The sequence below is a fragment of the Prinia subflava genome, chromosome 24, assembly GCF_021018805.1.
Source record: "Prinia subflava isolate CZ2003 ecotype Zambia chromosome 24, Cam_Psub_1.2, whole genome shotgun sequence".
NCBI classification, from domain to species: domain Eukaryota; kingdom Metazoa; phylum Chordata; class Aves; order Passeriformes; family Cisticolidae; genus Prinia; species Prinia subflava.
In genome coordinates, this window is record NC_086270.1 from 6,043,263 (window position 1) to 6,068,666 (window position 25,404).

General features: G+C 49.9%; 1 protein-coding gene and 1 long non-coding RNA gene across 3 annotated transcripts; one reads left to right on the plus strand and one right to left on the minus strand.

The window, feature by feature from the left end:
* The first annotated feature begins 436 nt into the window (after positions 1 to 436).
* On the plus strand, positions 437 to 23,433 carry MATN1 (matrilin 1). 2 transcript variants are annotated; one of them, XM_063418980.1, is made up of 8 exons: positions 437 to 663; positions 5,288 to 5,634; positions 10,585 to 10,807; positions 14,426 to 14,551; positions 15,905 to 16,318; positions 18,663 to 18,815; positions 21,100 to 21,178; positions 23,093 to 23,433. In XM_063418980.1, exons 1-8 carry the CDS (start codon positions 576 to 578, stop codon positions 23,142 to 23,144), a joined length of 1,482 nt encoding a protein of 493 aa, XP_063275050.1. In that variant the 5' UTR covers positions 437 to 575; the 3' UTR covers positions 23,145 to 23,433. The 2 variants fall into 2 exon arrangements, with proteins under 2 accessions (XP_063275050.1, XP_063275051.1); XM_063418981.1 differs by lacking the exons at positions 437 to 663; positions 5,288 to 5,634 and adding an exon at positions 5,740 to 8,373.
* Positions 9,492 to 13,625, minus strand: LOC134561745 (uncharacterized). The gene is made up of 2 exons (XR_010082973.1): positions 11,358 to 13,625; positions 9,492 to 10,201 (listed from the first exon to the last, which is right to left on the minus strand). It is a non-coding gene; the product is annotated as an uncharacterized LOC134561745 (long non-coding RNA).
* Positions 23,434 to 25,404: the final 1,971 nt, after the last annotated feature.

The window sequence follows — 25,404 nt, forward strand, 5'->3', positions numbered from 1 at the left end:
GATCTCCAGCCCTGCCCTTGACACAGGGGGAACGAGAGGGGACCTGTGTGACGCTGTCCCCTCCCTGGCATAGGGGTAATGAGAGGGGACCCATGACCCGTGTGACGGTGGCACTGTCCCATGCCCTTGGCACAGGGGCAATGAGAGGGGACCCGTGTGACGGTGGCATTGTCCCCTCCCTGGCACGCCCGGCCCCTCTGCGCCCCCAGCTCCGCGGGCAGCAGCCGCCGACCGCCAGCCCCACCCCGGCTCCCCAGGGCTGCTCTCACTGGTGCCGCTGTTCCAGCCCCACATTCCGCACCTTCCCCCGCTCCGGGGCCCTTTATAGCTCCCCGTGCCCTCCGCAGCAATGGGGCCATTGTGGGGGGCTGGGGGCCGGCAGGGCAGGGCTGACATCGCCCCCTCCCCACCCTGCAGCATCTCCCCCTGCTCCTTCCTCCTGCCCCTCTCCCCTGGCTGCCCCCCCGGCCCCGGCGTGTCAGGGGCTGGCTCGGAGCCTCGGCAGAAGGGCAGGTTAATACTCGGGGCCAGCCCTCTGCCCCGCACTCGCAGCGCGGCCGCGGCCCCGCACAGCCATGGCCGGGATCTGCTGTGCCCTGCTGCTCTCGCTGCTGCTGCTCCTGCACGGCCCCGGCGCCGGCGGGGCCCCGCCGCAGCCCCGCGGTGAGTGGGGAGCCGGGGGGCTGGGGGGGCTGGGGCTGGGGTCCGTCTGTGCCTCCGGCTGGTGCTGGGACGGGCAGGGCAGAGGGAATGCCCAGAGCCAGGGAAGTGAAGGAGCTGTGCCCGGTGTGTCCCCAAGGCAGCGGGACATGGGGCTGGGCTGGCTCCTGTGGGGACAGCGCGGGTGGCCCCGGCAGGGGTTGGAGGAGGCCCAAGGGGGCAAGGGCTCTGCCTTCCCTCCTCTCTACAGCTCCACGGTGGCTGCCTTGGCTGGGAGCTGGAGCAGGAATTGGCCAGACACCCCTGGGTCACCTCCTGAGCAGCAGGTCTGGGTCGGGTTGGTGGGAATAGGACTTTCCTTGGATTTTCTCCATCTGTTCCTGAGCAAAATCCTGCTCTCTTTGGCTTCCCAGGTGGGGAGTAGGGCAGCCAGGAGCAGGTGAGCTGCCTGCTCTGCAGCTTGCACGGGCTCTAAACTCCAGCCTGGAATGAGTGCCAGCAAGGGCTGGACACCCGGGGCAGGGCTGGACACCGAGGGAAGGGCTGGACACCTGGGACAGGGATGGACACACAGAATAGGGTTGAACACCCAGGGAAGGGAGGGTCTGCTCCTCAGGAGCATCCCTGTTCTTCCCTGGGCTCCTCAGGAGCATCCCTGTTCTTCCCTGGCTCCAGGCAGCCTGGAGGAATTGCTGCAGGAGATGCAAATCCCCCTGCAAGGCCAAACTTCTGGGAATTAGAAATGTTTGGACGGTCTGATAGTGATGCCTCACACACAGCCTGAGCTGTACAGGTGTGGCAGTGACTGCAGAGACAGTGACTGCCCGCTACCTGGGGCTGAGGAAAGGGAGATTTCAGATAAACTGACCTCTTTCTCCTCGGGAATTTAGGAAAGGAGGGTTCTCTTTGCTGTGAAAAGTTGGGAAGTGAAACAGAGCAGTGACTGAGCTCAGCCCTGCTGTGAGCAGTCACCTCTCTAAAATAAACCCCTTTTAGCCCTGGGTTACTGCGCTGTTTTCCCGCTGTTTTAATGGATATGGCAAAGATGCCCTGAGAGGGATTTTCTGCTAAGTCAGGGCATTAATTCAGCTACTCCTGAATCATTGCTAGTGTGGATATTTGTAAATAGAGAGGAAGATTTTATTTCTGGTTTGATTCCAGTTTTAACTAAACTATGCTGAGTTAAGATGTCAAGCAGAGCAAGTGACTGCTGGAGAGAACAGGGCCTGTCCTGCAGACCCTGACTGTGGCTGAAATCCCCAAAATCTCCCCCCTGATATCCTTTCTTTACTCTTCCCTTCTCTGAAATAAACTCCACTCTCATAAAAAGAAGTTAAAAATGTTATTTAGGGCCAAATCACAGAGCAGAAGTAAATAAAATAGATAGACTTCAAAATTTCTATTGGCTCCAGCTGTTCTTAGGGAAATAAAATAACTTTTCCTGCTTGGTTTGCCACTAAATCCAGGCATGATTCATTGGTCCAAAGGGGGACTTGTGTTTTATTTCTGGAGGAATTAATTGCAAGGCTTTGAGCCTTTCCCTGGACCTTCATTTCTCACCTGTAAACTGGGCACAAGCAACCCCTGGAAAATGGATTTCCAGTCCTGCAGATGGTTCTCCCAGGGAGTTTTCCTTCCTCTGCAGTGAATTGTGGGGGAAAATGAAATTCATCCATATGGGAAAAGCTTAGATTGGATTTTAGTGGGAATTAGAGCTCGTGACAAAGTGACCACTGCCTGCTTTGCTCTCACCTTCCCAGACCTTTCTGGAGCAGATTCAGCCTCGATGCCTCTCAGGAAACAAACCTGATTATTTCCTTTACGGATCCATCGCAGGGTATTTATTTTTATCTGCCTCAAAGACTGAAAGCCCTTTAGATCTCACACTGAGGACCAGCTGTAATATTTATGTCATCATTTGGAGCAGATTTGTTGGCCCAAGAGCTCCCATTTAAAAATCTGTCCACAGAAATCTCCTTTATGACAGGAACTCCCTGGGCCCTGCAGAAATCAAATATTAACAGAGTACTTGGTGCCTGACAGAGACAGGCTAAATGAGATGAAAAAATTAAAAAGAACAGGATGCCATAGATCTGCTGGGGAAATGGGGTATTCATTTAGGAAATCATAAAAAAACACAGGCCTTTTTTATGTCTTGCTACAGCTGAAAATAAAGATGGGAAATGGAGTGAAAGCGAGAAATTTAAATAATAATAATAATAACAACAACAATCATTCAGTTTGTTGCATTGCTGATGCCTTCTTTTTATAGCCTCTCCTTTTCACTGTGGGTATTCATGGGGCTGTAGAGATTAATTATGAATTATTAACTATGAGTTATGGGTTCCAGATTTCTCTGTAGTTTCCGCCTCACAGACATGAACCAGCTCTGGGCTGTGTTACTGGGGTCTGTTATTAGGGAACAGGGGTCTGGCTCCTGCTGTGCTGGGGGTTTGACCTGGGACTGTTGTTCCCAATCCCAGCTGATGGCTGAGTGTCGTGCCTGGGTCTGGTCCCATTCCCATTAAGTGATAACCGTGAGGTTGGTTATCCAGGTCTGAGGTGCAGCAATCCCTTTCCAGCCTTTTTTGGATGCAGAAATGCAGCTCAGGTTTCAGTCCCTAGCTTTATCCCTCCTTCCCTTCCTTCTTCCCTCCCGTCTTCCCTCAGTGCTGCCATTCCTTCCTTCCTTCCTTCCTTCCTTCCTTCCTTCCTTCCTTCCTTCCTTCCTTCCTTCCTTCCTTCCTTCCTTCCTTCCTTCCTTCCTTCCTTCCTTCCTTCCTTCCTTCCTTCCTTCCTTCCTTCCTTCCTTCCTTCCTTCCTTCCTTCCTTCCTTCCTTCCTTCCTTCCTTCCTTCCTTCCTTCCTTCCTTCCTTCCTTCCTTCCTTCCTTCCTTCCTTCCTTCCTTCCTTCCTTCCTTCCTTCCTTCCTTCCTTCCTTCCTTCCTTCCTTCCTTCCTTCCCTCCTTCCTTCCCTCCTTCCTTCCCTCCTTCCTTCCCTCCTTCCTTCCCTCCTTCCTTCCCTCCTTCCTTCCCTCCTCCTCCCTTCCCTCCTTCCTCCCTCTTCCCTCCCTCCTTCCCTCCCTCCTTCCCTCCTCCTCTCCTCTCCCTCCTTCCTTCCCTCCTCTCCTTCCCTCCTTCCTTCCGTCCTCTCCTTCCTTCCTTCCTTCCTTCTCCTTCCTTCCTTCCTTCCTTCCTTCCTTCCTTCCTTCTCCTTCCTTCCTTCCTTCCTTCCTTCCTCTCCTTCCCTTCCTTCCTTCCTTCCTTCCTTCCTCCTTCCTTCCTTCCTTCCTTCCTTCCTTCCTTCCTTCCTTCCTTCCTTCCTTCCTTCCTTCCTTCCTTCCTTCCTTCCTTCCTTCCTTCCTTCCTTCCTTCCTTCCTTCCTTCCTTCCTCCTTCCTTCCTCCTTCCTTCCTTCCTTCCTTCCTTCCTTCCTTCCTTCCTTCCTTCCTTCCTTCCTTCCTTCCTTCCTTCCTTCCTTCCTTCCTTCCTTCCTTCCTTCCTTCCTTCCTTCCTTCCTTCCTTCCTTCCTTCCTTCCTTCCTTCCTTCCTTCCTTCCTTCCTTCCTTCCTTCCTTCCTTCCTTCCTTCCTTCCTTCCTTCCTCCCTCCCTCCCTCCCTCCCTCCCTCCCTCCCTCCCTCCCTCTGTCTTTCCCTCCTTCCCTCTCTCCGTGCTGTCATTCCACACATTTATCCCTCCCTCCTTCACTCCATGCTGCTGTAGGGGGATGAGGTTTTCTGCAGCCCTCAGAGGCAGCCCAGGGTGACAAGGGACACCCTGCTTGTCACAAGTCCGTGTCACCCCCCGGAACTCTGCTTTCTCACAGGCACTTCCCTAGAGAAGCAAAAAGAACACTTAAAATATTCAGTTAGAGCTGTGAAACAGAGAAAGGACTGAAGCTCCTCTCTGCTCAGCACTGCTTTACCAGCACTGTTCTCTCCCTCCCGGGACATTTTCCCCTTCTTTCCCTTTGATTACCTTGTTGGAACCCTGGGCACTGAGAATTTCAGACTTTCTGTGCTGACAGGCACTGACCCCCAAGCAAACTCGGAATTCGACCTGGGGACTTGGAAAAGGCTTCCAAAATTGAGTGACAGCACTGGGATTGTGGGGGTGTATTTTGAATAGAAGTTTGTAATATCACATGGTGGAAAACTTAAGAGTTTAAGGTTTTAGAATATAGTAATATATAAATCAAGCAAGATGGAGGATTTAGGGCGTTGCCTAAGTCCTTCTTTTTTCACCTTCTTCTTCATGGGTCTGGGTGGTATCTTGTAACTGGATAGAAAAGTCTGCATTGTGGGCCACAGGTGGTTGGTTATTGGATTAAAAGTAAAAATAATTTAGGTGTCATTTCTTAATTGGACAGTTTGTCCCTAAAAGACCTTGTAGAGAGATAAAGACACAGCCATTTTTCACTTTGTTAGCTAGAACTCACAGCTTGTAAGGCTGTACTATAGATAAGAATTAATAAACATCTGAGTCCAAACATGAAAAAACGTCTCTCGAGCATTTAGCCCCGACTCTGAAAGAAAAGAAGATAAAACACCCAATGGTGTTTTAATGGTGGCCTGTGTGAGGATGGAACACCCGACCCTCAGATTTCCCCTCTGTCCCTGCCGCCCCCAGGCACCCTGTGCAGGACCAAGCCCACGGACCTGGTGTTCATCATCGACAGCTCGCGCAGCGTGCGGCCGCACGAGTTCGAGAAGATCAAGGTGTTCGTGTCGCGCGTGATCGAGGCGCTGGACGTGGGCCCCAACGCCACCCGCGTGGGCGTCATCAACTACGCCAGCGCCGTGCGCAGCGAGCTGTCCCTGCAGGGCCCCCAGGGCAAGGCGGCCCTGCTGCAGGCTGTGCGCAGGATCCAGCCCCTCTCCACGGGCACCATGACCGGCCTGGCCATCCAGTTCGCCGTCAGCCGCGCCTTCAGTGCCGCCGAGGGCGGCAGGGACGGTGGGCCCAACTTCAAAAAGGTAAGGTGGAGGAACAGGGTGAAAAGCCGGCCTGTCGTTTCTTCTAAGTGCAGCTAACTGTCGCTGTTGGACATGAAATAAAGATGCTTGACTCCAGTCAGCAGGCAGAGGAGAATCAGAAGGGTTTATTTACAATTCATTCAGCCTTTTTATAACCCCCTATGCTAAAAAGGCACATTATTGGTGCATAGGATGGACACCCGCCTCCATTGGTTCAGTAACACAAACAACACCTGGGAGAGAGGTTGTTATGGGAAAGGAATATTGTTTACCCAGAAATGTTAGGGGAAGAAAAGTTATTTACACAAAGCTGCTTGGGAAAGGAGAAACTGCTGAAAAGTTTCCCTTGGAAAAGCCAGCACCCTCAGGCTTCAGAAAATCAGGCCCACAGCTAACAAGCAATTCGTAAGTTCCCATGTGAAACTGTTTTGAGAATGAGAAGTTCCTTTATTTATTCCTTTATTAATTCCAACAATTTATTCTGAGGGTGAAAAACCTGTAATAACAAGGGATTTGTCCCATGAGAATCAGTAAAGAAAATACGTAACCAATATGCGAATAGATAGCTTTGATGGACAAGTAAAATACCTTTTACTAACCAATAGAATAATTAACAAGAAAGCTATTGACCAATTAGAAGTTGCCCTCAAAATTTGGAAAAGCTGTATAAAAGAGAGCATGCCACCATAATAAAGAGCTTTTTGAGCCTCCTGAAGATTTTACCGTATCACTCTGTGTGTCATGGCCGTCCTAACAACAATGGTAAGGAGGCAAAGAAAGGGTCTGGTTCCTCCAGCTCCTTGCTTGGGACTTCATCCTGGAGCGGTTGGAAAAAGCAGAAAGGTGATTTTCTCTGGGCTTTGATTGTGTGTGGACACATGGGGGTTGATTGTCACAGGTGGAAAACCTCTGGGAGGTGCAAACCAGAGGTTTGAAAACCTCCAGGAAGTTCACACCTCTCAAGTCTTCTTGGAAACCTCTGGGAGGCGCAAACCCCTCAATTCTTGGAAACCTCCAAGAGGTTCAAACATCTCAATTCTTCTTGAAAAACCTTTGGGAAGTTCAAACCTCTCAATTCTTCTTGAAAACCTTTGGGAAGTTCAAACCTCTCAATTCTTCCTGAAAACTTCTGGGAGCTTCAAATCTCAGTTCTTGAAAATCTCTGGCAGGTTCAAACCTCTCAATTCTTCTTGAGAAAGAAGCTCTTCTTTGTGACTTAGTGAAAGAAAATACAAAACTCATTATGACATATTCAGTCTTAGTTTTTGTTCTAAATGCAGCCTGACAGTTACACACAGCATTGGCCACTCCTGTAGATTGAAGAGACATTTCCACTGAGCTGTCCATGAAAGTGCTGGATCCTCATCTCCGGAATCTCTTCCACACCATTCCATGTCCCCTCTCCTCGTGCCCTCTTTTCCTGCTGCCAGTCAGCTCCCCCAAGCCTTGCTGTTCCCTGTCACCTCTGGCTGTGTGCAACAAACCATCCTGGATTTCCAGTGTCTCACTGAAACCTTTCCTGGACAGCTGGAAAAGCTGAGACCAGTGGGCTTTGGAATGATTTATCTGAGGCATTAAAAAAAAAAAAAAAAAAAAAAAAAGGGAAATCACTCCTTGCTTTTCCCTTCCACTCTGGAACTGATCCAAGAGGCAGAGTCATAGAAAGTGTTGGGAGGGGTCTCTGGAGCTCACCCTGTTCTCCAGTGGGGCTGCCCAGGACCATGCCCAGGTGACTTTTCAATGTCTCCAAGGTGGAAAACTCCACAACCCTTTGTATTCTTGGTTGTTTTATTCACTTTTTTCCTCTGCCTTGAAGTCCAGCCAGCTTTTCCCTTCTGCTCAGGGTGACCCCATCCCCTGGCTGGGAGGAGGAACAGGTCATGCCGGGATTTAGGGAGGTGAAGCTTCCAGAAACACCGGACACGGTCCTTGCTCCTTCCCACAGCAGAAATCCAACAAATCTCCACACAAATCTGGTTGTCAACATCCCAGAACATCACACGGTGCTTTGCTCTTGCTTTGTGCAGCAAATGTCACCCTCGGCCAGGGAAAAGCACAATTTGTTTCCGTAGGAGCTCCGAGAAAAACCTGCTCCCACCTTCCTCAAAACCCGCAGGGAGCCCAATTACTTTCACCTCATTTTTTAGGGAAGAACAGAACAACAAATAAATTGGCAAATTGTTGAGCAAATGCAGGGCTTTGTGCAGCTCCCTGCCCGATTCTCCTTGGAGCGCGGCTGGAACATCACGTTCCCAGAGCATAATGAGCCATCGCTCCCTCATTAGCTGCGGGATCGCCGGGAAATTCCATTCCGGGGCTGGGAATACCTGGGAATGCTAAGGAATACTCAGGAGTGCTCAGGTGTCTGAGATAACCAGGAATAAATTGTGTCAGAACACGCGGGATTTCTGTCTGACAGAAGGACTGAGGGATCCAGAATGTCAGGAATTCACAGGGAAAGCCGCTGCTTGCATGAGCACAAGGTTTGACCTTGGAAAGCAAAATTTCTGAGTTTTCACAGTGCAGAACTGAGGATCAGGGTAAAATTCAGCTGTTGGAGGCTGAACAGAAGCGTCATCTTTTCATAATTCCCCTCACATGGCTGAGCAGTGCCAGCACCTCCAGCATCCAGAGGCTGCTCCTTCCCTCCAAGCCTTTCCCAAATCAGGCACACACCAGCACTCAGCTTTTTCAATGACAGGGGATTACAGAGATCCTCAGATTGCAAATAATTTGGAGGTAGGTTTGAAAATACTTCTTTAAAAAGGGACATTTTTTTGCATTGACTCAGGCTGGATGCAGAGAAAATATCTATGGTAGGAATCCTGGGGAAAAAACCCCAGGGTTTCCTGATGATTGGGCTAACCAAATGTGATATTAAGGGGTATTTTTTACACTCTTTCTGTCAGTCTGTCACAGAAAGGTCCCCTGGCTTCCTCTCACTGTTACATTCATTTTCCCCGTGGGCTCCCTGACTAATTCCCAATCCCAGCTCTGTATCCAGAAGTTTTGTTATCTCCAACAGCAGGGCAGAAGGCAACATGAATTTTGAGTCCTTTATGGCAGGTTTCCACACAGAGGCATTATGAGGATCTTTCCTATCATATCCAGTGTGGATGCTGCAGCTCCACCCCATCCGGGGCTTATCTGGGCTCGGGCTTAACCAGGCTCAGGTTATCTGATAGAGAAGAGGAGCTGATAAAACCTGGAGAATTTCTTGATTTAGGAAGAGAATTGCAGGAGGACAGGTGGCTGCTGACAGGACCTGCTGGCAGGGTTTGGTCCCTGATTTGATAGTGCCTCTCATTCCTTGATTTGATAACTCCTCTGTTCCCTGATTTGATAACTGCTCCATTCCCTGATCTGATAACTGCTCTGTTCCTGATTTGATAACTCCTCCCATTCCCTGATCTGATATCTCCTCACTCCCTGATTTGATATCTCCTCACTCCCTGATTTGATAACTCCTCTGATCCCTGATAACTCCCCCCATTCCCTGATGTGATAACTCCTCTGATCCCTGATTTGATATCTCCTCATTCCCTGATGTGATAACTCCCCCCATTCCCTGATTTGATAACTCCTCTCTCTCTGCCGGCCGGGCTTTGCGGGGCTCTCCCGGCAGCCCCGGGCAGCGCTGCTGGCGCTGCGCAGGCGGCGCAGCCCGGCTGGAGCTGCGGCTGAGCCGAGGGCTCTCTCTCCTGGCAAAAGGCTCCACTGCACGGACGGATCCGCTCCCACCCCGGGAAAACCCCGGAGCTCCTCTGGCACGTCCACTCCCCGCACAGCACACCCCTCACCTGCCACAGGTGATGCTTTGTCTTATTTTTGCCACGCTAGAAGAGAAAGGCTTGAATTTGTTTATTTTTATCCCTTGGAAGCACCAATTGTAGAATTGTGATGCTCCTGGGAATTTTTAATTGTGCAGCCCTTAGGAAGTGCAGATAAACAGCTGAAATTAGATTGTAAAGCCCACATTTTTCCTGTTTCTCCCGTTTTTTACAGAGGGGAACTTTTTTCCCCATTCTGCGTTCCAGTCCAAGCTGTTCCTTTGGGGTCAGCAGTGGTGTCACAATAAATCAGTTGTAAGGAAAAGTGGCAGGGGCAGAAGAATTGGCAAAGAGCAAGAATTCAGGTCTTGTGACAAAGTCTCTTTCAGAAGAGAAATAAAGAGGAAAAGGGACAAACCAGAAGCAGGGCTCTGGGAAGCTTTTAACTGGTTCAGGGCTCCATTTAATCCAAGCTGAAATCCAGTTCCTACTTAAACCAGCTGCCACTTTAATGCTAGGGTCAGCAGGGGTGGGGTTTAATCCCTGCTGTTTATTTTGGAGCAGAGAATCACAAATCCTGGCAGGCCCTGACACACAGCGTGACCTCGGGCCTCTTCCCCTCTCTCTCCATGGGGCTGGTTTCAGTTCCACCCTTCAGCTCCTCCACCTATAAACGGGATGAAGCCTTCATCTCACATTTCCATGACATTTCCTGAGACTCTGTGAAGTCCCACACTCAGCTGGGCTTGTCCTGGGTGTCCCTGAAGATCTTTAGTTTGGCTTGAGCTCGAGTTTGGCTATGAAAAACATTAATTTATTTTCCTTAGAGGGGGATGCACCAGTTGTCCCTTGGTGAATCCATCAATCCCTGGTGGTTCTCCCTTGGTGAACCCATCAATCCCTGGCGGTTGTTCCTTGGTGAACCCATCAATCCCTGGCGATTGTCCTTTGATGAAACCATCAATCCCTGGCAGTTTAACTTTTCCAGCTTGGAAAGAAACTAATTCCACCTAAAACACCCCATGGTTCGTGTGATCTCCAAAGAACGGGAAGAGCTGGTGGGATTCCCTTTCCCCTTAATTTTAGAAATGCAAACCCTTCCCTCGTAGCCCAGCCTGTTCCACAAACCTTACGGGATGTGACAGGACACCAGTGCCACCCGGCCGTCCCTCCCCTGCAGGTGGCCATCGTGGTGACCGACGGCCGGCCCCAGGACGGGGTGCAGGACGTGTCTGCCCGGGCCAGGGCCGCGGGCATCGAGATCTTCGCCATCGGCGTGGGCAGGGTGGACATGGGCACGCTGAGGCAGATGGCCAGCGAGCCCCTGGACGAGCACGTGGACTACGTGGAGAGCTACAGCGTCATTGAGAAGCTGACCCAGAAGTTCCAGGAGGCTTTCTGTGGTGAGTCCTGGCGTGCCCAGCCTGGAGCTGCAGGACTGCCAGCCAGCAGGGAACTGGGAATTCTTTGGATGGGAAGGACCTTAAAGCTTTGCAGAGAATCCTGGAATGGTTTGGGTGGGAAGGGATTGGAGAGCTCATCCCATGACCCTAAGATCAGCTCAGCTGGTCAGAGCATGGTGCTAACATCACTGAGGTTGTGGGTTCAGTCCCTGTTTGGGTCATTTACTTAAGAGTTGGACTCCATGATCCTTGTGGGTCCCTTCCAACTAAGAATATTCCAAGCATCCCTGCCATGGCAGGGACACCTCCCCCTGTCCCAGGCTGCTCCCAGCCCCAGGGTCCAGCCTGGCCTTGGGCACTGCCAGGGATCCAGGGGCAGCCACAGCTGCTCTGGCAATTCCAGCCCAGCCCCTGCCCACCCTGCCAGGGAACAATTCCTGCCCAATCTCTCATCCAGCCCTGCCCTCTGGCACTGGAAGCCATTCCCTGGGTCCAGTCCCTCCAGCCCTTTTCCAAAATCCCCCTCCAGCCTTTCCCATGGAAGTTGTACCTGTGACCACCCTTTATCCTTCTGCTTCCCTGCTCCAGATCCTGTAGAATCAGAGCCCTGTCAGGGACAGGGGCTCTTTGAAGTTGCCTTTCCAGAACTGCAGGGTTTTGTTCAGGGGATTTCAGGTTTTTGGTTAAAGAAATCTCCAGATTTCACCAGCACTGGAGAGTTTGTAAACATGATCCACACACTCCTGAAGGCACTGCAAAACAACCTGGGAAAGAGGAGTTTAGCACCGCTGAAATCACACCCCTTTGGGGGCATTTGAGAGAATTTGTTTTGTAATCCCCCCTGCCCGTATTGCCTGTTCAACAGGGATGGTCCCAGTTCCTGTCAGAGGCTGAGCTGCCTTTCCCTCACACTGCTTTTGGGGTTGGAGGCCTCGTGGGGCAGGGGTCTCTCCTGGCTGGAGCAGGATCTAATTCCTGTCTGCACAGCTCATCAAAGGAGCCCCAGCATCCCACAAACACCGTTCCACAAACAGCATTCTACAAAAATGGCATCATACAAACTGCATCCTATAAAACCACCATCCTCCAAACCCCATCCCACAAACGCCATCTCGCAAACCCCATCCTACAAAAACACCATCCTACAAGTGCTGCTTTGCTCCTACAGGAGCTGCTGAAGGACTGGGAATGTTTTATTGCTTCCAAATGTGCCACAAGGCAGCAGGAATGGGCCATAAATCCCCATTTTCTGTCAGCAAGAGAGGCCCAGGGGCTTCTCCTGCCATTCCCTGGAAGCAAAAACGTGTGGCAATGCTTCCTGAAAGGTGTGATCCACCTGGAATTTCAAACACACACGGCTGGGCCTGGAGAACTCCCAGTTTTGAGAGGTGTAAAATCTCCTGATTCAGATTCCAGGATGAAAGTGATGAAAGGGAGCAGCTTTTTGTCATGGAAAATTGGCTCTTCTGTGGAAAGGAGGGCAATTTTGGATACAGAGTGAGCCCTGGATTATCCTCAGGTGATAACACAGAGTGAGTCAGATGTTGCCAGGTGTCACTGCAGCAGGAGCTGTGGAAGAGGGGAACAAACACTTCTGACAAAAAGAGGGAGAGTGACAGAACTTGAGGGGGTGGAACCCAGGCTGTGATACTTGTGGGAGGTTGTGTTGGCTGCCCTGGGATCAGGAGGAAGCAGCGTTGCAGAGGCCTCACTGTGTGGTTTGAAGCTGTGGGGAAAAATCCTTCCTGTGCCTCCCTGTGCGGGCAAAGCTTCTCCCATGGAAAAACCCTGGGAGGTGAGGGAAGCACTCAGGATTCTTGTAGGGAGCAGAGCACATTCCTGGGGGAATGTCCCTGTTACCATGTTCTGCACATGCAGCTGCCCCAAAGCACCGCAGGGATGGACCCAAACCCCCCTGCTCGGGCACAGCACAGGAGTTGTGGGACTGGCAGCAGGGAGAAGTGTCCAAGTGCTCCCCACAGTGCTCAGCAAACTCCTGGGGAAACAGGAAAGCCTTGGTGCTCCAGCCAGCAGTGAGATTAGCCAGAGACCTGACTACAGGCAGCTCCAGGGGCAGTAAAATTCCCAACGAGCTGGCCTGGAACTATCCACCAGTGCTGGCACAGGAAGTGGAAGGCCAAAAACCATACAGAATACAGGTAGTGCAGAACACAAACAGTTCAAAATAAGAAACCTGAGCTGTGAAAGACTCTGCTCCACGTCCCATCAGTTCAGTCCAGCCCAGTGCCTGGATTCCCACACGCTTTTCCCCATTTGTACCTGAATTTGCCTGGCCCAGCCCGTTTGCTCTGGAGCTGGTTTGCCACCCTCGCTGCCGTGGCTGTGACAGCGCTGTCACCCCCCAGTGCTGCTGGCTCCTGGGGCTGGCGCTGAGCTGCTGTTTGCTCAGCACCCCGGGAGCCACAGCAGGGCAGGACTGCAGCAGGAACCTTTGGAGGGCACGGATCTGAGAGCCGCACATGCAGGGAGAGCTCTGGGGTGAATTCCAGGCGTGGTCATGCATTGTTGGGAAAGATAAACGTTTTACAGGAAAGTTTTGCCAGATATGATATGAAGATATGAATGCTTAGCAGAAGGCTCTCTGAATTGGAACCTGTACGTGAAATAGAGATGGAAGCAAGTTTTGATATAGAAGTATAAAAGATGTCTCAAGTTAGATTTGCTGAATCAGTTGTTACTGGACAACTAAGAAAACAAAGGTTAAGATGTTTGGAAGGAGATTTTTTGACTAGAACAAAGCATATGTTGGCCACAAACAAAAAGATGTTCTTACCAAGTAAAGATGAATCTCAGGAAAACCCTAGGCAAACAAAAAGATGTTTTTATCAAGTAGCAAAAAGGTCCAAGAAATTTCCACTGCAAAACAAATTTATGTTTAAACTGTAACATACTAACTCGAGGTGATTGGATTGTACTAACCATAATATGGTGATAATATTGGTTGTGATAGGCTGTAGGTAAATGTGACGGTTTTGTGCATGATGCTGATTGGTTTCTATGTATTAAGATGCTCGGTAAAGAAAGCTATATAATTCATTGTAACCAGAACTAAAGTTTCAGGCTCCAGGCAGGTCTACAAGCTGTAGCTGGCAGCTTTAGATGTGGCTCTGTTACCCACGACCCAGGACTGCTGTAACACCATCTATGTAATAAACAGCATTATGGAAAAGAGTCAACTGGGGTTCTGTACCTCTTGTTTTAGGCTCTTACAACACGAGTCCCATGCAGGAAGGGCAGCGGAGTTCCCTGCTCAGAACTGTACTGCAGAGATGGAAAAGTTGGGTCCTGGGCAGACACAAAAAATCCTAACCCAAACCTCCCCCAGGAGCTTTGCAGAGTGAGGGGTGCTGTGATTTGCCCACACCCAGCTGGATTTGCCCTCGGGACGGGGAAGATTTCCAATCCTGGCCATGCCTCAGAGCAGGGAGACTTGTGGGAATTTCTTCCTTGTCATTATGCCTCAGCCAGTGCCCAGGACCAGTGAGCTGTGTCCCGCTGCAGAGCAGATTTAATTCTGGGGCCAGGACGGGGCTGTGCAGGGCTGGGTGGGAGCCCTCGGGCCGGCCCCTGCTGCAGCCCCCCCTCCTGTCCCTGCAGTGGTGTCCGACCTGTGCGCCACGGGAGACCACGACTGCCAGCAGGTGTGTGTCAGCACCCCGGGGGCCTACAGGTGTGCCTGCAGGGACGGCTTCAGCCTCAACAGCGACGGCAAGACCTGCACCGGTACGTGGGGGTCACGGCAGGGAGGCTGGGGACATCTCCGGGATGTTCTGCTCAGAGAAGGCAGAAAGGGAAACCCTGCTCTTACAGGCCAGAATCACTTCCAAAACAGTGGAAGCTCTTTTGTGTGCTGTGATCTCTTGTCAGGTTTTCTTCAATTAACTGTCAAGTTTTCGGGGTGTCCTCTTTGAAGAGTGTGGTGATGGGTAGTTGTAAAAGCAGAGTCCTTTATTGCATGGCTAAATCAGCCCCATGGAGGCAGAGTTGTTACAGTCTGTGCAGAAAGCCTCTAACACAGAGTCCCTAAGTCCCAAGCAGAAGCAGCAGCCACAGCAGCCGTGACAGTGCTGTGATCTGTGTCCCGTGAGCTCTTATCAGTAGCAGTCACAGCAGCAGCAACAGCAACATTGGTGTTTTTCGTGAGCCTCTGTGCGTTCATTCTCAAAGTAGTGCATTTTTATTCTATTTTTGGCCAATCAGGTTAAAACACGGATTTTCCACATCCTTGCTAGACCTATCCTAAGCTAAGATTGATGTGCAAAGACAAACGCAAACTCTTACATAAATTCTACGTGTATAATTCTATCTTTTCCATCTAGGAATGTTTAATTAGCAAGGTTACATTGGACTGAGGGAGCTGGGGGTGTTCAGCCTGGAGAAAAGGAGACTCAGGGGTGACCTCATCACTCTCACAGCTCCCTGAGAGGTGCCTGTGTCAGGTGGGGTCGGGCTCTTTCTCCAGGCAGCACTGACAGAACAAGAGGACACAGCCTCAAACTGCACCAGGGGAAGTTTAGGTTGGATATTAGGAAGAAGGTTTTTACAGAATGAGTGATAAAATACTGGAATGTCTGCCCAGGGAGGTGGTGGAGTCACTATCCCTGGATGTGTTTAAGGAACGACTGGATGTGGCACTTGGTGCCATGGTTTAGTTGAGTTTGGGTTTGGGTTGGACTCGATGATCCTGGAGGTTCCTTCCAACCTAATGACTCTGTGATCCTATGATCATTTTCATTTTATGTCTAGAGTTTATCTATCTTTGCAACTACTGAGTTTTAAAGTAGGTTTTAGGTCCTTTTCTTGCTGGCTACTTCAGTCTCTGTTTAAAACTAAACTTGCGTTTCTACCTCATGTCTGTGTGGATTTATGTGTCTTAGTTTCTCTGAAGGTTCTAATTCAATCCTCACATTTCTGGGCACTCCTGGGCCTGTGTGGATTTGGCCCAGGGGAATTCACACTCCAACAATTAGCCCCATTTCCTCAGCAATAAACAGCATTAGGGTTCTATTTTCCTACATCATTTATTGAGCTCTTTGCTGCTGTTTTCTTCTGCCCTCTCCTGGTGTTTTCCCTCAGCTTGCAATGGTGGCTTGGGGTCTGCTCTGGATCTCGTGTTCCTCATCGATGGCTCCAAGAGTGTGAGGCCTGAGAACTTCGAGCTGGTGAAGAAATTCATCAACCAAATCGTGGATTCGCTGGAGGTGTCGGACAAGCAGGCCCAGGTGGGGCTGGTGCAGTACTCCAGCTCTGTGCGGCAGGAGTTCCCCCTGGGGCAGTTCAAGACCAAGAAGGACATCAAGGCAGCAGTGAAGAAAATGTCCTACATGGAGAAGGGGACCATGACAGGCCAGGCTCTGAAGTACCTCGTTGACAGCTCCTTTTCTGCTATCAACGGAGCCCGGCCCGGGGTGCCCAAGGTGGGGATTGTCTTCACTGACGGGCGCTCACAGGATTATATCTCAGATGCTGCCAAGAAAGCCAAGGACTCAGGTAGGGCTCCTGAATTCCCAGGGACTTCTTTCTCCCTTGGCCCAGGCAGGACTCTCCCCTGGCTATGCCTCTTAGGATACAAACAGGTTATACAGAGTAATTTTGGGAGATATTCCCTGACTATCCTTGCCCACAGAGAGCTTGGAGCACCTCAGTCTGGGGGTCAGGTGCACCTTGGTGTGCCAAGAGCTGGTTTTAGTTCCCCCCTGTGTCTTTGGAGGAGTTCCTGCAAGGCAGGAGTTCCAGCCCCTGGAATGAGATGGATAAGGTGGAGTTTTACCCCCAGAATGGGATGGACAGGATGGAGTTCCTCTTCTTGGTATGGGATGAACAGGATGGAGTTTTAGCTCCTGGAATGGGATGGACAGGGTGGAGTTCCACCCCTTGGAATGGGATGGACAGGATGGAGTTCCCCCCACCTGGAATAGGATGGACAGGGTGGAGTTTCATGCCCTGGAATGGGATGAACAGGATGGAGTTTTACCCCCAGAATGGGATGGGCAGGATGGTGTTCCAACCCCTAGAATGGGATGGACAGGGTGGACTTTTACCCCCTGGAATGGGAACCCAGTTCTATTTGCTCCACACAAATGTGGAAGGAAACCGCAGGGGGAAAATAGAATTGGAAGCTTCCAGCACCTTTAGGGTTGGACAGGGCTTGGAGCAACCTGGGATGGTGGAAGATGGTGGAACAAGAGGAGCTTTAAGGTCCCTCTTAACCCAAGCCAGTCTGGAATTTGTCTGGGGTCAGTCAGGAAACCCAGCCCAGCTCCGGAGGCACACGGGGGCAAAGACAACGAAGCCCAGGAGTTGCAAGGCCAAGTGTGGCTTGGCTGCATCAGCCTCAAGGCCTGGAAAGGCAAAGGAAAAGCAATGAGACAATAAACAAAGCACTGACACAGATTAAGGAGGAACCCCACGCACATTAATAAGAAACTTTCCTCAGCTGCTGTTGTAGGAAAAGCGCTGGGTGGCCACACACTGATGGATTTCTGTGTCTGAGCCCCATGAAACATTAATGCCTCGAGAGCTGCCCCTTCGCTGACCCGCTGAGCACGTTCCCAGTCTCTGACACCCCTGTGTTAAATGGATCCAGCCTCTGGGAATTCAGTCAGCAATTGCTGAATCCTTCCCTTCCTTTTAACTTCGCTCTCCACCACTAGATGGGACTCAGGGCCAGCACATAACCAGAACGGTCAGGGAGCTCGTGAAAAACCAATGTTTATAAAGCACTCTGACATCTTACTGGGCTGTTCAGCTCTTATAAAACAAAAGGTTCTTATAAAGTGTATTTATAGAATTTATTCCCCCCTGGTGATAAAACTTTGTGCCTTGTCTCTCCCTCCTCTCTTGTCCCCGCAAGGAAATCTCTTATCTGTCCATAAGTTATTGCTGTGGGATAAACAAGTGCTTAAAATGAGACTGCAAAATTGTTCAGTGAGCTGAGCCTTGGAATAAAAACAACAAATATTGGACATATCTAGAGAAAGACAAAAGGGGGAGCAGGGAAACCTTCCCAGTGCCTGGGCATTGACAAGTAGGGACAAATATTTCGAATCAGGGCTTAACTGATATCATTCAAAATGGGAAAATTGCCTTTCAGTTCAATAGAAACAGGTTTAATGCAGATCAATCTCTTGGCAGAGCAGAATGATCCCTGGACAACTCCCATTGGGGGCTGCAATTTTAGACACAGACTCAGCTCAGTTCTGTTGACCCCAGCTCGCCACTGCAGGGGGACTTTGCCACTCAGGGGCTCATTAAAAGGGGTTGATTAACAGTGGCTGAGCCTATTTTGGAAACTCCCACTGTTTCCTCTTGCTACATTATCACCTCCATATCAGTGGGACGGTGTTACCATCACCTGTCCTTTCTTGCATCTCCAAAATCTTGTTCTTGTCCTCATTGGCTGGGAAATTCTAGTTAAATGCTGCCTGCAAAAATATTTTGGCCCTGTTTGACCCGGCTGAAAGGACAGTCTGCAAAACCTTGTTCTTGTGGCCACAGTGCCCACGGTCTGATAATTTTTAATAAAATCTCTTCCTGTAAAATGATTTTGACCCTGTTTGACCTGGCTGGAAAGACAGTTGTCAAAACTTTTTTCTTGTGGCCACAGTGCCCATGGTCGGGTAAATTTTAATAAAATCTCTGCCTGTAAAATTATTTTGACCCTGTTTGACCTGGCTGAAAGGAATCTGGAATAGTGGAGGGGAAGGGGGTAATTATAATTTAGGGTCTGGAGCTGTGTGTGGCCCGGGGGCACAGGGGTTGGATGAGGATGTCCAGGCTGGCAGGGGGGCACTGTGCCAGCCCCGTGCCGCTGACAGGGCCCCGTTCCCGGCAGGATTTCGGATGTTTGCCGTGGGAGTCGGCAACGCCGTGGAGGATGAGCTGAGGGAGATCGCCTCAGAACCCGTGGCTGAGCATTACTTCTACACCGCCGACTTCAGGACCATCAGCAAGATCGGGAAGAAGCTGCAGATGAAGATCTGTGTCGGTGAGAGGGGATTGGGGTTCAGTCACAGCGTTTGAAGGCTGGAATAGTGTCTTGGTTTGCAACACAGGTGTCTGTCAGGGAAAGCTGGAGCTCCCCTTGGAATGGAGAATGTAAAACCCCCTCCCTCCAAATTATTATAATTTTGCAATTAGGGGCTTTCAGGCTAAAATATGGGAATAGGAATGACAGTTCTTTACTAGGAATATTAAAATACAAATGCAGTAATATAAAAAAAAAAAAAACCAAACCCCCCCACACACAAAAAAACCAAAACCAAAACCAAAAACAAGCAAACAAACAAAAGTCCCAGAAAACCCTGACGGAGTCAGAGATACGACCTGACACCCTGTTCAGGGTGTTGGGAGCAGCCCAAATAAATCCTCCTGCAGTGACAGATGTGGTTCTGTTGGAGCAGAGATGATCCTGCAGACAGGTTCAGTGGTGCTGAGATGGGTCCGTTCTTCCTCTGGGAATCCAGTGGCAAAGAGGAATGTCTGGGGTCCCTGTGTCCCCATTTTTATCTGGGCAGGGAATGGTTGGCTCCTCCCCCTGGGTGTTCCATCTCCCAATGGATGATGGAATGTGTCAGTCCCTGGTGAGCCTCAATGGCCCATGAACAGAAGATATCCCCGAGGGTGGGCAGTGGTGACAGAGATCACAAACACTGCCCCACCTGGTTTAACAGCTGGGCTGTGATCAGAAGGCATCCGCCCTCCTCCCCTGGAGTTACAAGAGATGAAGAAAAAGAAACCATCCCCAACTGCTTTCTACAGATGAAATAGAATACACTTTTTTTTTTGGTTACATGGCCCAAGACAAGTAGAGGGGTAAAAATGGCCCTGGAGAAGCTGCAGATGAAGATCTGTGTTGATGAGAGGGGATTTGGGTTCAGTCACAGCATTTCAAGCCTGCAGTAGAGGGATGAAAATGCCCTTGGAGAAGCTGCAGATGAAAATCTGTGTTGGTGAGAGGAGGATTGGGGATGGAGGGGTTCAGTCACAGCATTTGAAAGATGAAGTGGAAGGATGAAAATGCCCTTTTAGATGGGTGTGATAAAAATCTCCCTGTTCCCAGTGTGTGGAGCTGGCAGAACACACGGGAGGATCAGGACACATCCGTATTTTGGGTGGTTGCCTGAAGTGAAGCAACCCTGACACCTCAGGCCATGTCCCCCTCTCCCAAGTCCCCTTCTCCTTCCTTTCCCCCCACCTTTCTGCCCTTCTTCTTCTTCAGAAAGGATGAATTTGTCTCCAGGTTTCAAAAGATAGGATTTCCTTTCCTCTTGGAGAAATTGGAGAGGGATAATCCCTGTGTCTACAGGCCCGAGATTGCAAAGCAGAGACTCTTTGCCAAGTCTCCTTAAAATATTAGGATCAATCCAAGAACAAGAGGATGGGATCTATAGGAAACCCCCAACAAATTATACTTAAAAATCATTCAAATACATGTAGGCTTCAGCCTTCAAAAAAAAAAAAAAAAGTAAATTTCAGAAAAACTATTTGCTTGTAAAGTATCAGTTTGGATAAATCTGTTTACATTTGAGTATTAAAAATAAAAGGAAGGCAAGGAGATATTTGCATTTCTTTCTTTCCCATTGCCAGTTTATATTTCTCAACAGCTGCCTGGAAATCTCCTGTTAATCTTCAGTTTTAGGTAACTCTTGACTGGTTTAAACCCATTGTGTTTTAGTGCCAGTGATTCCTCTCCTTTAAAATTCTCTCTTTTATTTACTCCTTCTTTGCTCAGCTCAGAGTGGCCTTGTAACCCCTCCCTTTCTTTCCCAGTCATCTTCTTCCTCCTGTTCCAGTCTAAGTTAATTTTCCTTGAAGAACAGATGTAAATTAGTGACACAAATCAGCAAACTGATTAACGCTCATGGTTCCACCCCCTCAAGAACTGGAGTTACTGAAGCAAAGCTCAAGCTAGTCTTGATGGCAGCAGTGCCTCCAATTTTTATTGGATGTTGTTGGAGAGAAAGAGGTTGGTTTTATTTGGTCAGACTCCAATTTTAGGGCAAACTTGAAGCATCAGGAGCAGAGCTCAGTGGGTTTCCAGCGAGCTGGAAAGGTTTTTCATGGCTGAAATAACAAAAAAATGTGACATTCTCTGTTCATCTGAGGTTAAAGCCAGAAGAGATCGATTGGATAATTAGAAATAATTATATTTTTATTTCCCTCCCATTTCTGACATAGAAAACAAGAATTATTCTGTTTCATTGGGCTCAGGGATTTTGATTAAATCAACTTTTTTGTGCCACTCATCCTCTTGCTGTTGTGACCCACAGAAGAAGATCCATGTGAGTGCAAATCCATCGTGAAGTTCCAGAACAAAGTAGAGGACCTCATCAACTCCTTGCAGCAGAAACATATCCTTTGGAAGTCTGGCCAGGATTTTGTGGGTTGTGCTGGGATTTCCATGGGAAAGGTCTGTTCCTGGGGGAAGGGTCGGGGTGTGGGTCAGGAAGGTGGGAGTGAGGCCCCCAGGGGGTCGGAGGTGATGCTGGTGATGAGGGCGGGGTCGCATCGTAAGGCAACTGCGACAATCGTGTCCATGAAAATCTGTGTCAGTGAGAGGGATTGGGGATGGAGGGGTTCAGCCACAGCATTTGAAAGGTGGAGTAGAAGGGTAAAAATGGCCCTGGAGAAGCTGCAAATGAAGATCTGTGTTGGTGAGAGAGGATTGGGGTTCAGTCACAGCATTTGGAGGCTGGAGTAGAGGGGTGAAAATGCCCCTGAAGGAGGCATTTCACAGCTGCCAGCAGTGAAAACAGACAAGAAGCCTCTGTTTGTTAAGCACAAAGATCCATTTTTATTTCCTCCAGGACTGAGGAGAGGGAGGAAAGCCGAGGTGGGGGGGAACAGAAAAGAGTTGTAGGGGCGGAGTTTTAGGGTTTGGGTCAAAGGAGGGGTTAACACAAGGAGAGCACAATCAGGTTTCAGCCTCTTAGAAAGGGGAGGGTTCCACAAGGTGGGGGTTGGCCAGAAGTTGGACTTGGAGACCCTGGAGGGCTTTTCCAAGTTCTGGAAGTCTGGGGCTCTGGGGAGATGGGGCTGCAGGTCCTGAGGCCGCTGGAATAGGAGGCAGGGAATTCCTTCAGAACAAGCCTCCAACACCCCCAAATCCCTTCTGTCAGAGGGACAGAGGGTGCTCTGCATCAGAACACCTCCGGCTGCAGAGTGGGCAGTGTGGATAATCCAGGTGGACACATCCACCCATCCCAAACACAGAGCTGTGAGATAAATCCTGGTGGGATCATTCCCTGGAGGTGTCTCCAGCCAGGTGAGTTGGACCCCAACAGAACCCACCTGGTGGGACTGAGTTATGACATGCTGGGCCTTCCGTAAAGCAGCAGAAAGAGGAAAAAAAAAAAAGCCACCAAAAACTTGTGAGTAGGATTAAAACTTCTGAAAAAAATGGAATTCATGGAGCCTCGGGGTGGCTGACAAGGGCAGGGGAGATTTCTCACCACTGAGGATCAGGAGAGGATCTAATTTTAAATGCAGCCTTCTGATTTCTTCACACATTTCTGGGCCCTGCTGTGCACTGGCACAGTTCTGTTCCTCCTCCCAGAGTCAGGCTGAGTGAAATCCCTGACTCGTGTGGTGCAGGGGTCACTGGAGGGCACAGTTCACACCCACTGGGTGGCCCCTCCCAGGCACACCATGAGCAGGAATTAGTGAAAAGAGCAGAAAATTGCTCTGGAACTCCAGGAAAAGTGCTCTTCTCCTCTCCTCAGGGTCAGGAGCTGTGTCAGCCTCTCTGACACCCCCGAGTCATTCTCACAGTTTTCCTCCTCCTCTCGGAGTGAATCCGGAGCTGTGGGAGGATGTGTGAGCACAGACAGCATCTTCCTTTGGTGAAATCCGTCAGCCTGAGCAGCTCTGGGAATGCCAGAGGGGATGGGACAGATTCCCTCTGTGCTTGCTCCCATCCTTACCTGTGCTGCCAGCCTGGGATCATGAAATTATTGAGGTTTGGGTGAGAGGGGACTTAAAATTCATCCTGGGACACCCCTGCCCTGGCAGGGACCCCTCCCCCTGTCCCAGGCTGCTCCCAGCCCCAGGGTCCAGCCTGGCCTTGGGCACTGCCAGGGATCCAGGGGCAGCCACAGCTGCTCTGGCAATTCCAGCCCAGCCCCTGCCCACCCTGCCAGGGAACAATTCCTGCCCAATCTCCCATCTAAATCCCCCCTCTTTTAGTTAAAACCTTCGCTCTGTGCCCACATAAAAATCTCTCTCCCAACATTCCCTGACATTTTTCCTCCTTAACTCCTCCTCACTGGAAGCTGTGGCCAAAAGGATCGAAGCCCTGGAGAACAAGATCATCTAAAAACCCACCCCAGCAGTTTTTTACCTCCTTCCCAAAGTAACAGAACCAGAACTGCTCCATTTTTCAGGGAAGGCAGCTCAGCCCCAGGGCTCTGGGCAGCTTTTATTAAGGTCTAGGCTACCTGCATTTGTTTAAAAGGAAGAATTATTACAGTAGAGCAGACTTTGTATAAAGGGCAGAGCACGGGGTGTGACTGAGACTTAGACCAGGCTCAAGTTTGTTACATCCTATAGAGTGCATATATGCAAAAAGAAAAAAAAAACCAACAAAAAAAACCCAAAAAAACAAACCTCAAAAGATTTCTTTTATTTAAAGCTTAATATATATATAATGTGTTAATGGGTACTTGATGATGAGTTCTGTGAATCCTCTGCTGCAGCTTTCGTTTCTATGCATGAGATAATTTAATTTAAAAGTTGGAGTGGCTTCGAATCACCCTCAGCTGCTGGCTGTAAGCGCCCAGGCTGAGCTCCTGGTTGTTGTCAGTAATTAGGTGAGGTTTAGCCCTGATCCTGAGCTGCTCTGCAGGCAGGCTGGGCCAGGCTGCTCTGGGCTGGGTTTGTCCTGAGCTAAGGAACAATCACGGGAGGAGATTTCCCAGCAAGGAATGGTGGCAGCGTCCCTGTGCCCTGGGCTGAGCCTGCTCTGGGGGACGTGCAGGGGACCCTCTGTGGCCCTGAGTGCCACCGGCCAGATGTGCCCTGCTCTGGGTGACCCTGACAAGGTTTAGAGACCCTCTGTAGCTCTGCCACCAGCCAGGAGCTGTCTCCTTCTCTGGGTGACCCCAACAAGGCTCAGGGGCCCTCTGTGGCTCTGCCACCAGCCAGATGTGCCCTGCTGTGCCCCACACCCTCAGCTGGAGCTCCAATCCAACCCCCACCCGAGAATGCTGCTGGAGCTGCCCTGCCTCACCCCACAGCTCGGAGCGCCTCCCAAGCCCACCACAGACCTTGCAGAGTCTCCTGCTCCTGGGTTCCCTGGGAATGAGGGCTGGGAGCCCCTCAGGCTGCCTGTCCCTGCAGCTGTACCTGGCCATGGATCCCCTCGGCAGCACCGGATGCCTTGGGGGAGGTTTGTGGGGTTTATGGGTCTGTTTATAGGGTTTTATTTTTTGTATCAAAATATTTATACTTGAGACTACACGAGAAAATCTTTTCGGGGCGACTTGGCCTGTTCAGAAGTGTCACCAGGGCAGATGTGTTTTGGTTTTGGGGGAATATTAAAAGTTTGCTGGAAATTTGGGAAGCCTGTGTTGTCCTTTGTGTGAGTGCTGAGGAGGCTGCCTGACAACACCACCCCTCCAAAGGCTCATTAGCAGGGAGGAAATCACCTCGTGTCACATCCTCTTATCTCTGTGAAAGGGAAGAAATGAGTGCAGAGAAAGCCAGACCCTTCTCTCCAAATAGGGCTTATTTTACAATAAAAATAATTTATTTCACCCCTGGAGATGTAGGACTGAGTCAAGGACTGCAGACAGCTCTTGGTGGCAAAATCTCACCCTCTCAAGCAAATCCTGAATATCCCAGATCCAGGGTAACCCCTCCAGCTTCTCAACTTCTTGGGATGAGTTCTTGTCTATTTTTACACATAAATTGTGGATATTTCATATTTGTGTCTCGACAGGAGCAGATCCTGTTACAATCATTTGTGGGATTATTCAAAGTGCACTTTTGAGAGCCCTTGAGCCACTTCACTTTATGAATTAGAACAAATTCAGATGTGCAGAAACCTCTTAAACCCCTTTCCCAGAGGAGCAAGTCACCCCTGCTGCCACCCAGGGAATCCTTTTCCTCATGTGGAATCCCTTCCCATCCAAAATATATTTAAAATGGGAGCAAAAAACACCCTGCAGGAGAGTGGAAGTTGTTTCTACATGTTCTGGTTCTCAGCTTTTTTCTTATCCTTCGCTCTGCTTTTCTCCTTTTCCATTTTCCCCTCTCTTCAGTCAGCTGAGCAGAATTCATCCCTATCTGATAAGGTTAATCATTGATTAATTTTCTTTTATTTCCAGCTATAATCCCTTTATCCGTCACGGAAATGAGCTCCTGTGGGTAATTTCCTTATGTGCTTATTTATTTATTCTTCAAACACCCTAAAAGTAAAAATTTAATGGCCTCAGGATCTGGAAGATGGATTTGATTTTAATTCCTGCCATGGCACCATGGAAATGCCCACACTGGAAGGTTTCACTGTTGTCATCTTGCAGCTGAAGCTGTTTCCCTGATTTTTCAGGAAATGGGAGAAATTCCTGGCTGGATCT

Coding starts and splice junctions, on each gene's coding strand:
- MATN1 (XM_063418980.1), top strand. CDS start 576: ATGGCCGGGATCTGCTGTGCCCTGCTGCTCTCGCTGCTGCTGCTCCTG. Junction 664..5,287: donor GGCCCCGCCGCAGCCCCGCG/GTGAGTGGGGAG, acceptor TGCCGCCCCCAG/GCACCCTGTGCAGGACCAAG. Junction 5,635..10,584: donor GTGGGCCCAACTTCAAAAAG/GTAAGGTGGAGG, acceptor CCTCCCCTGCAG/GTGGCCATCGTGGTGACCGA.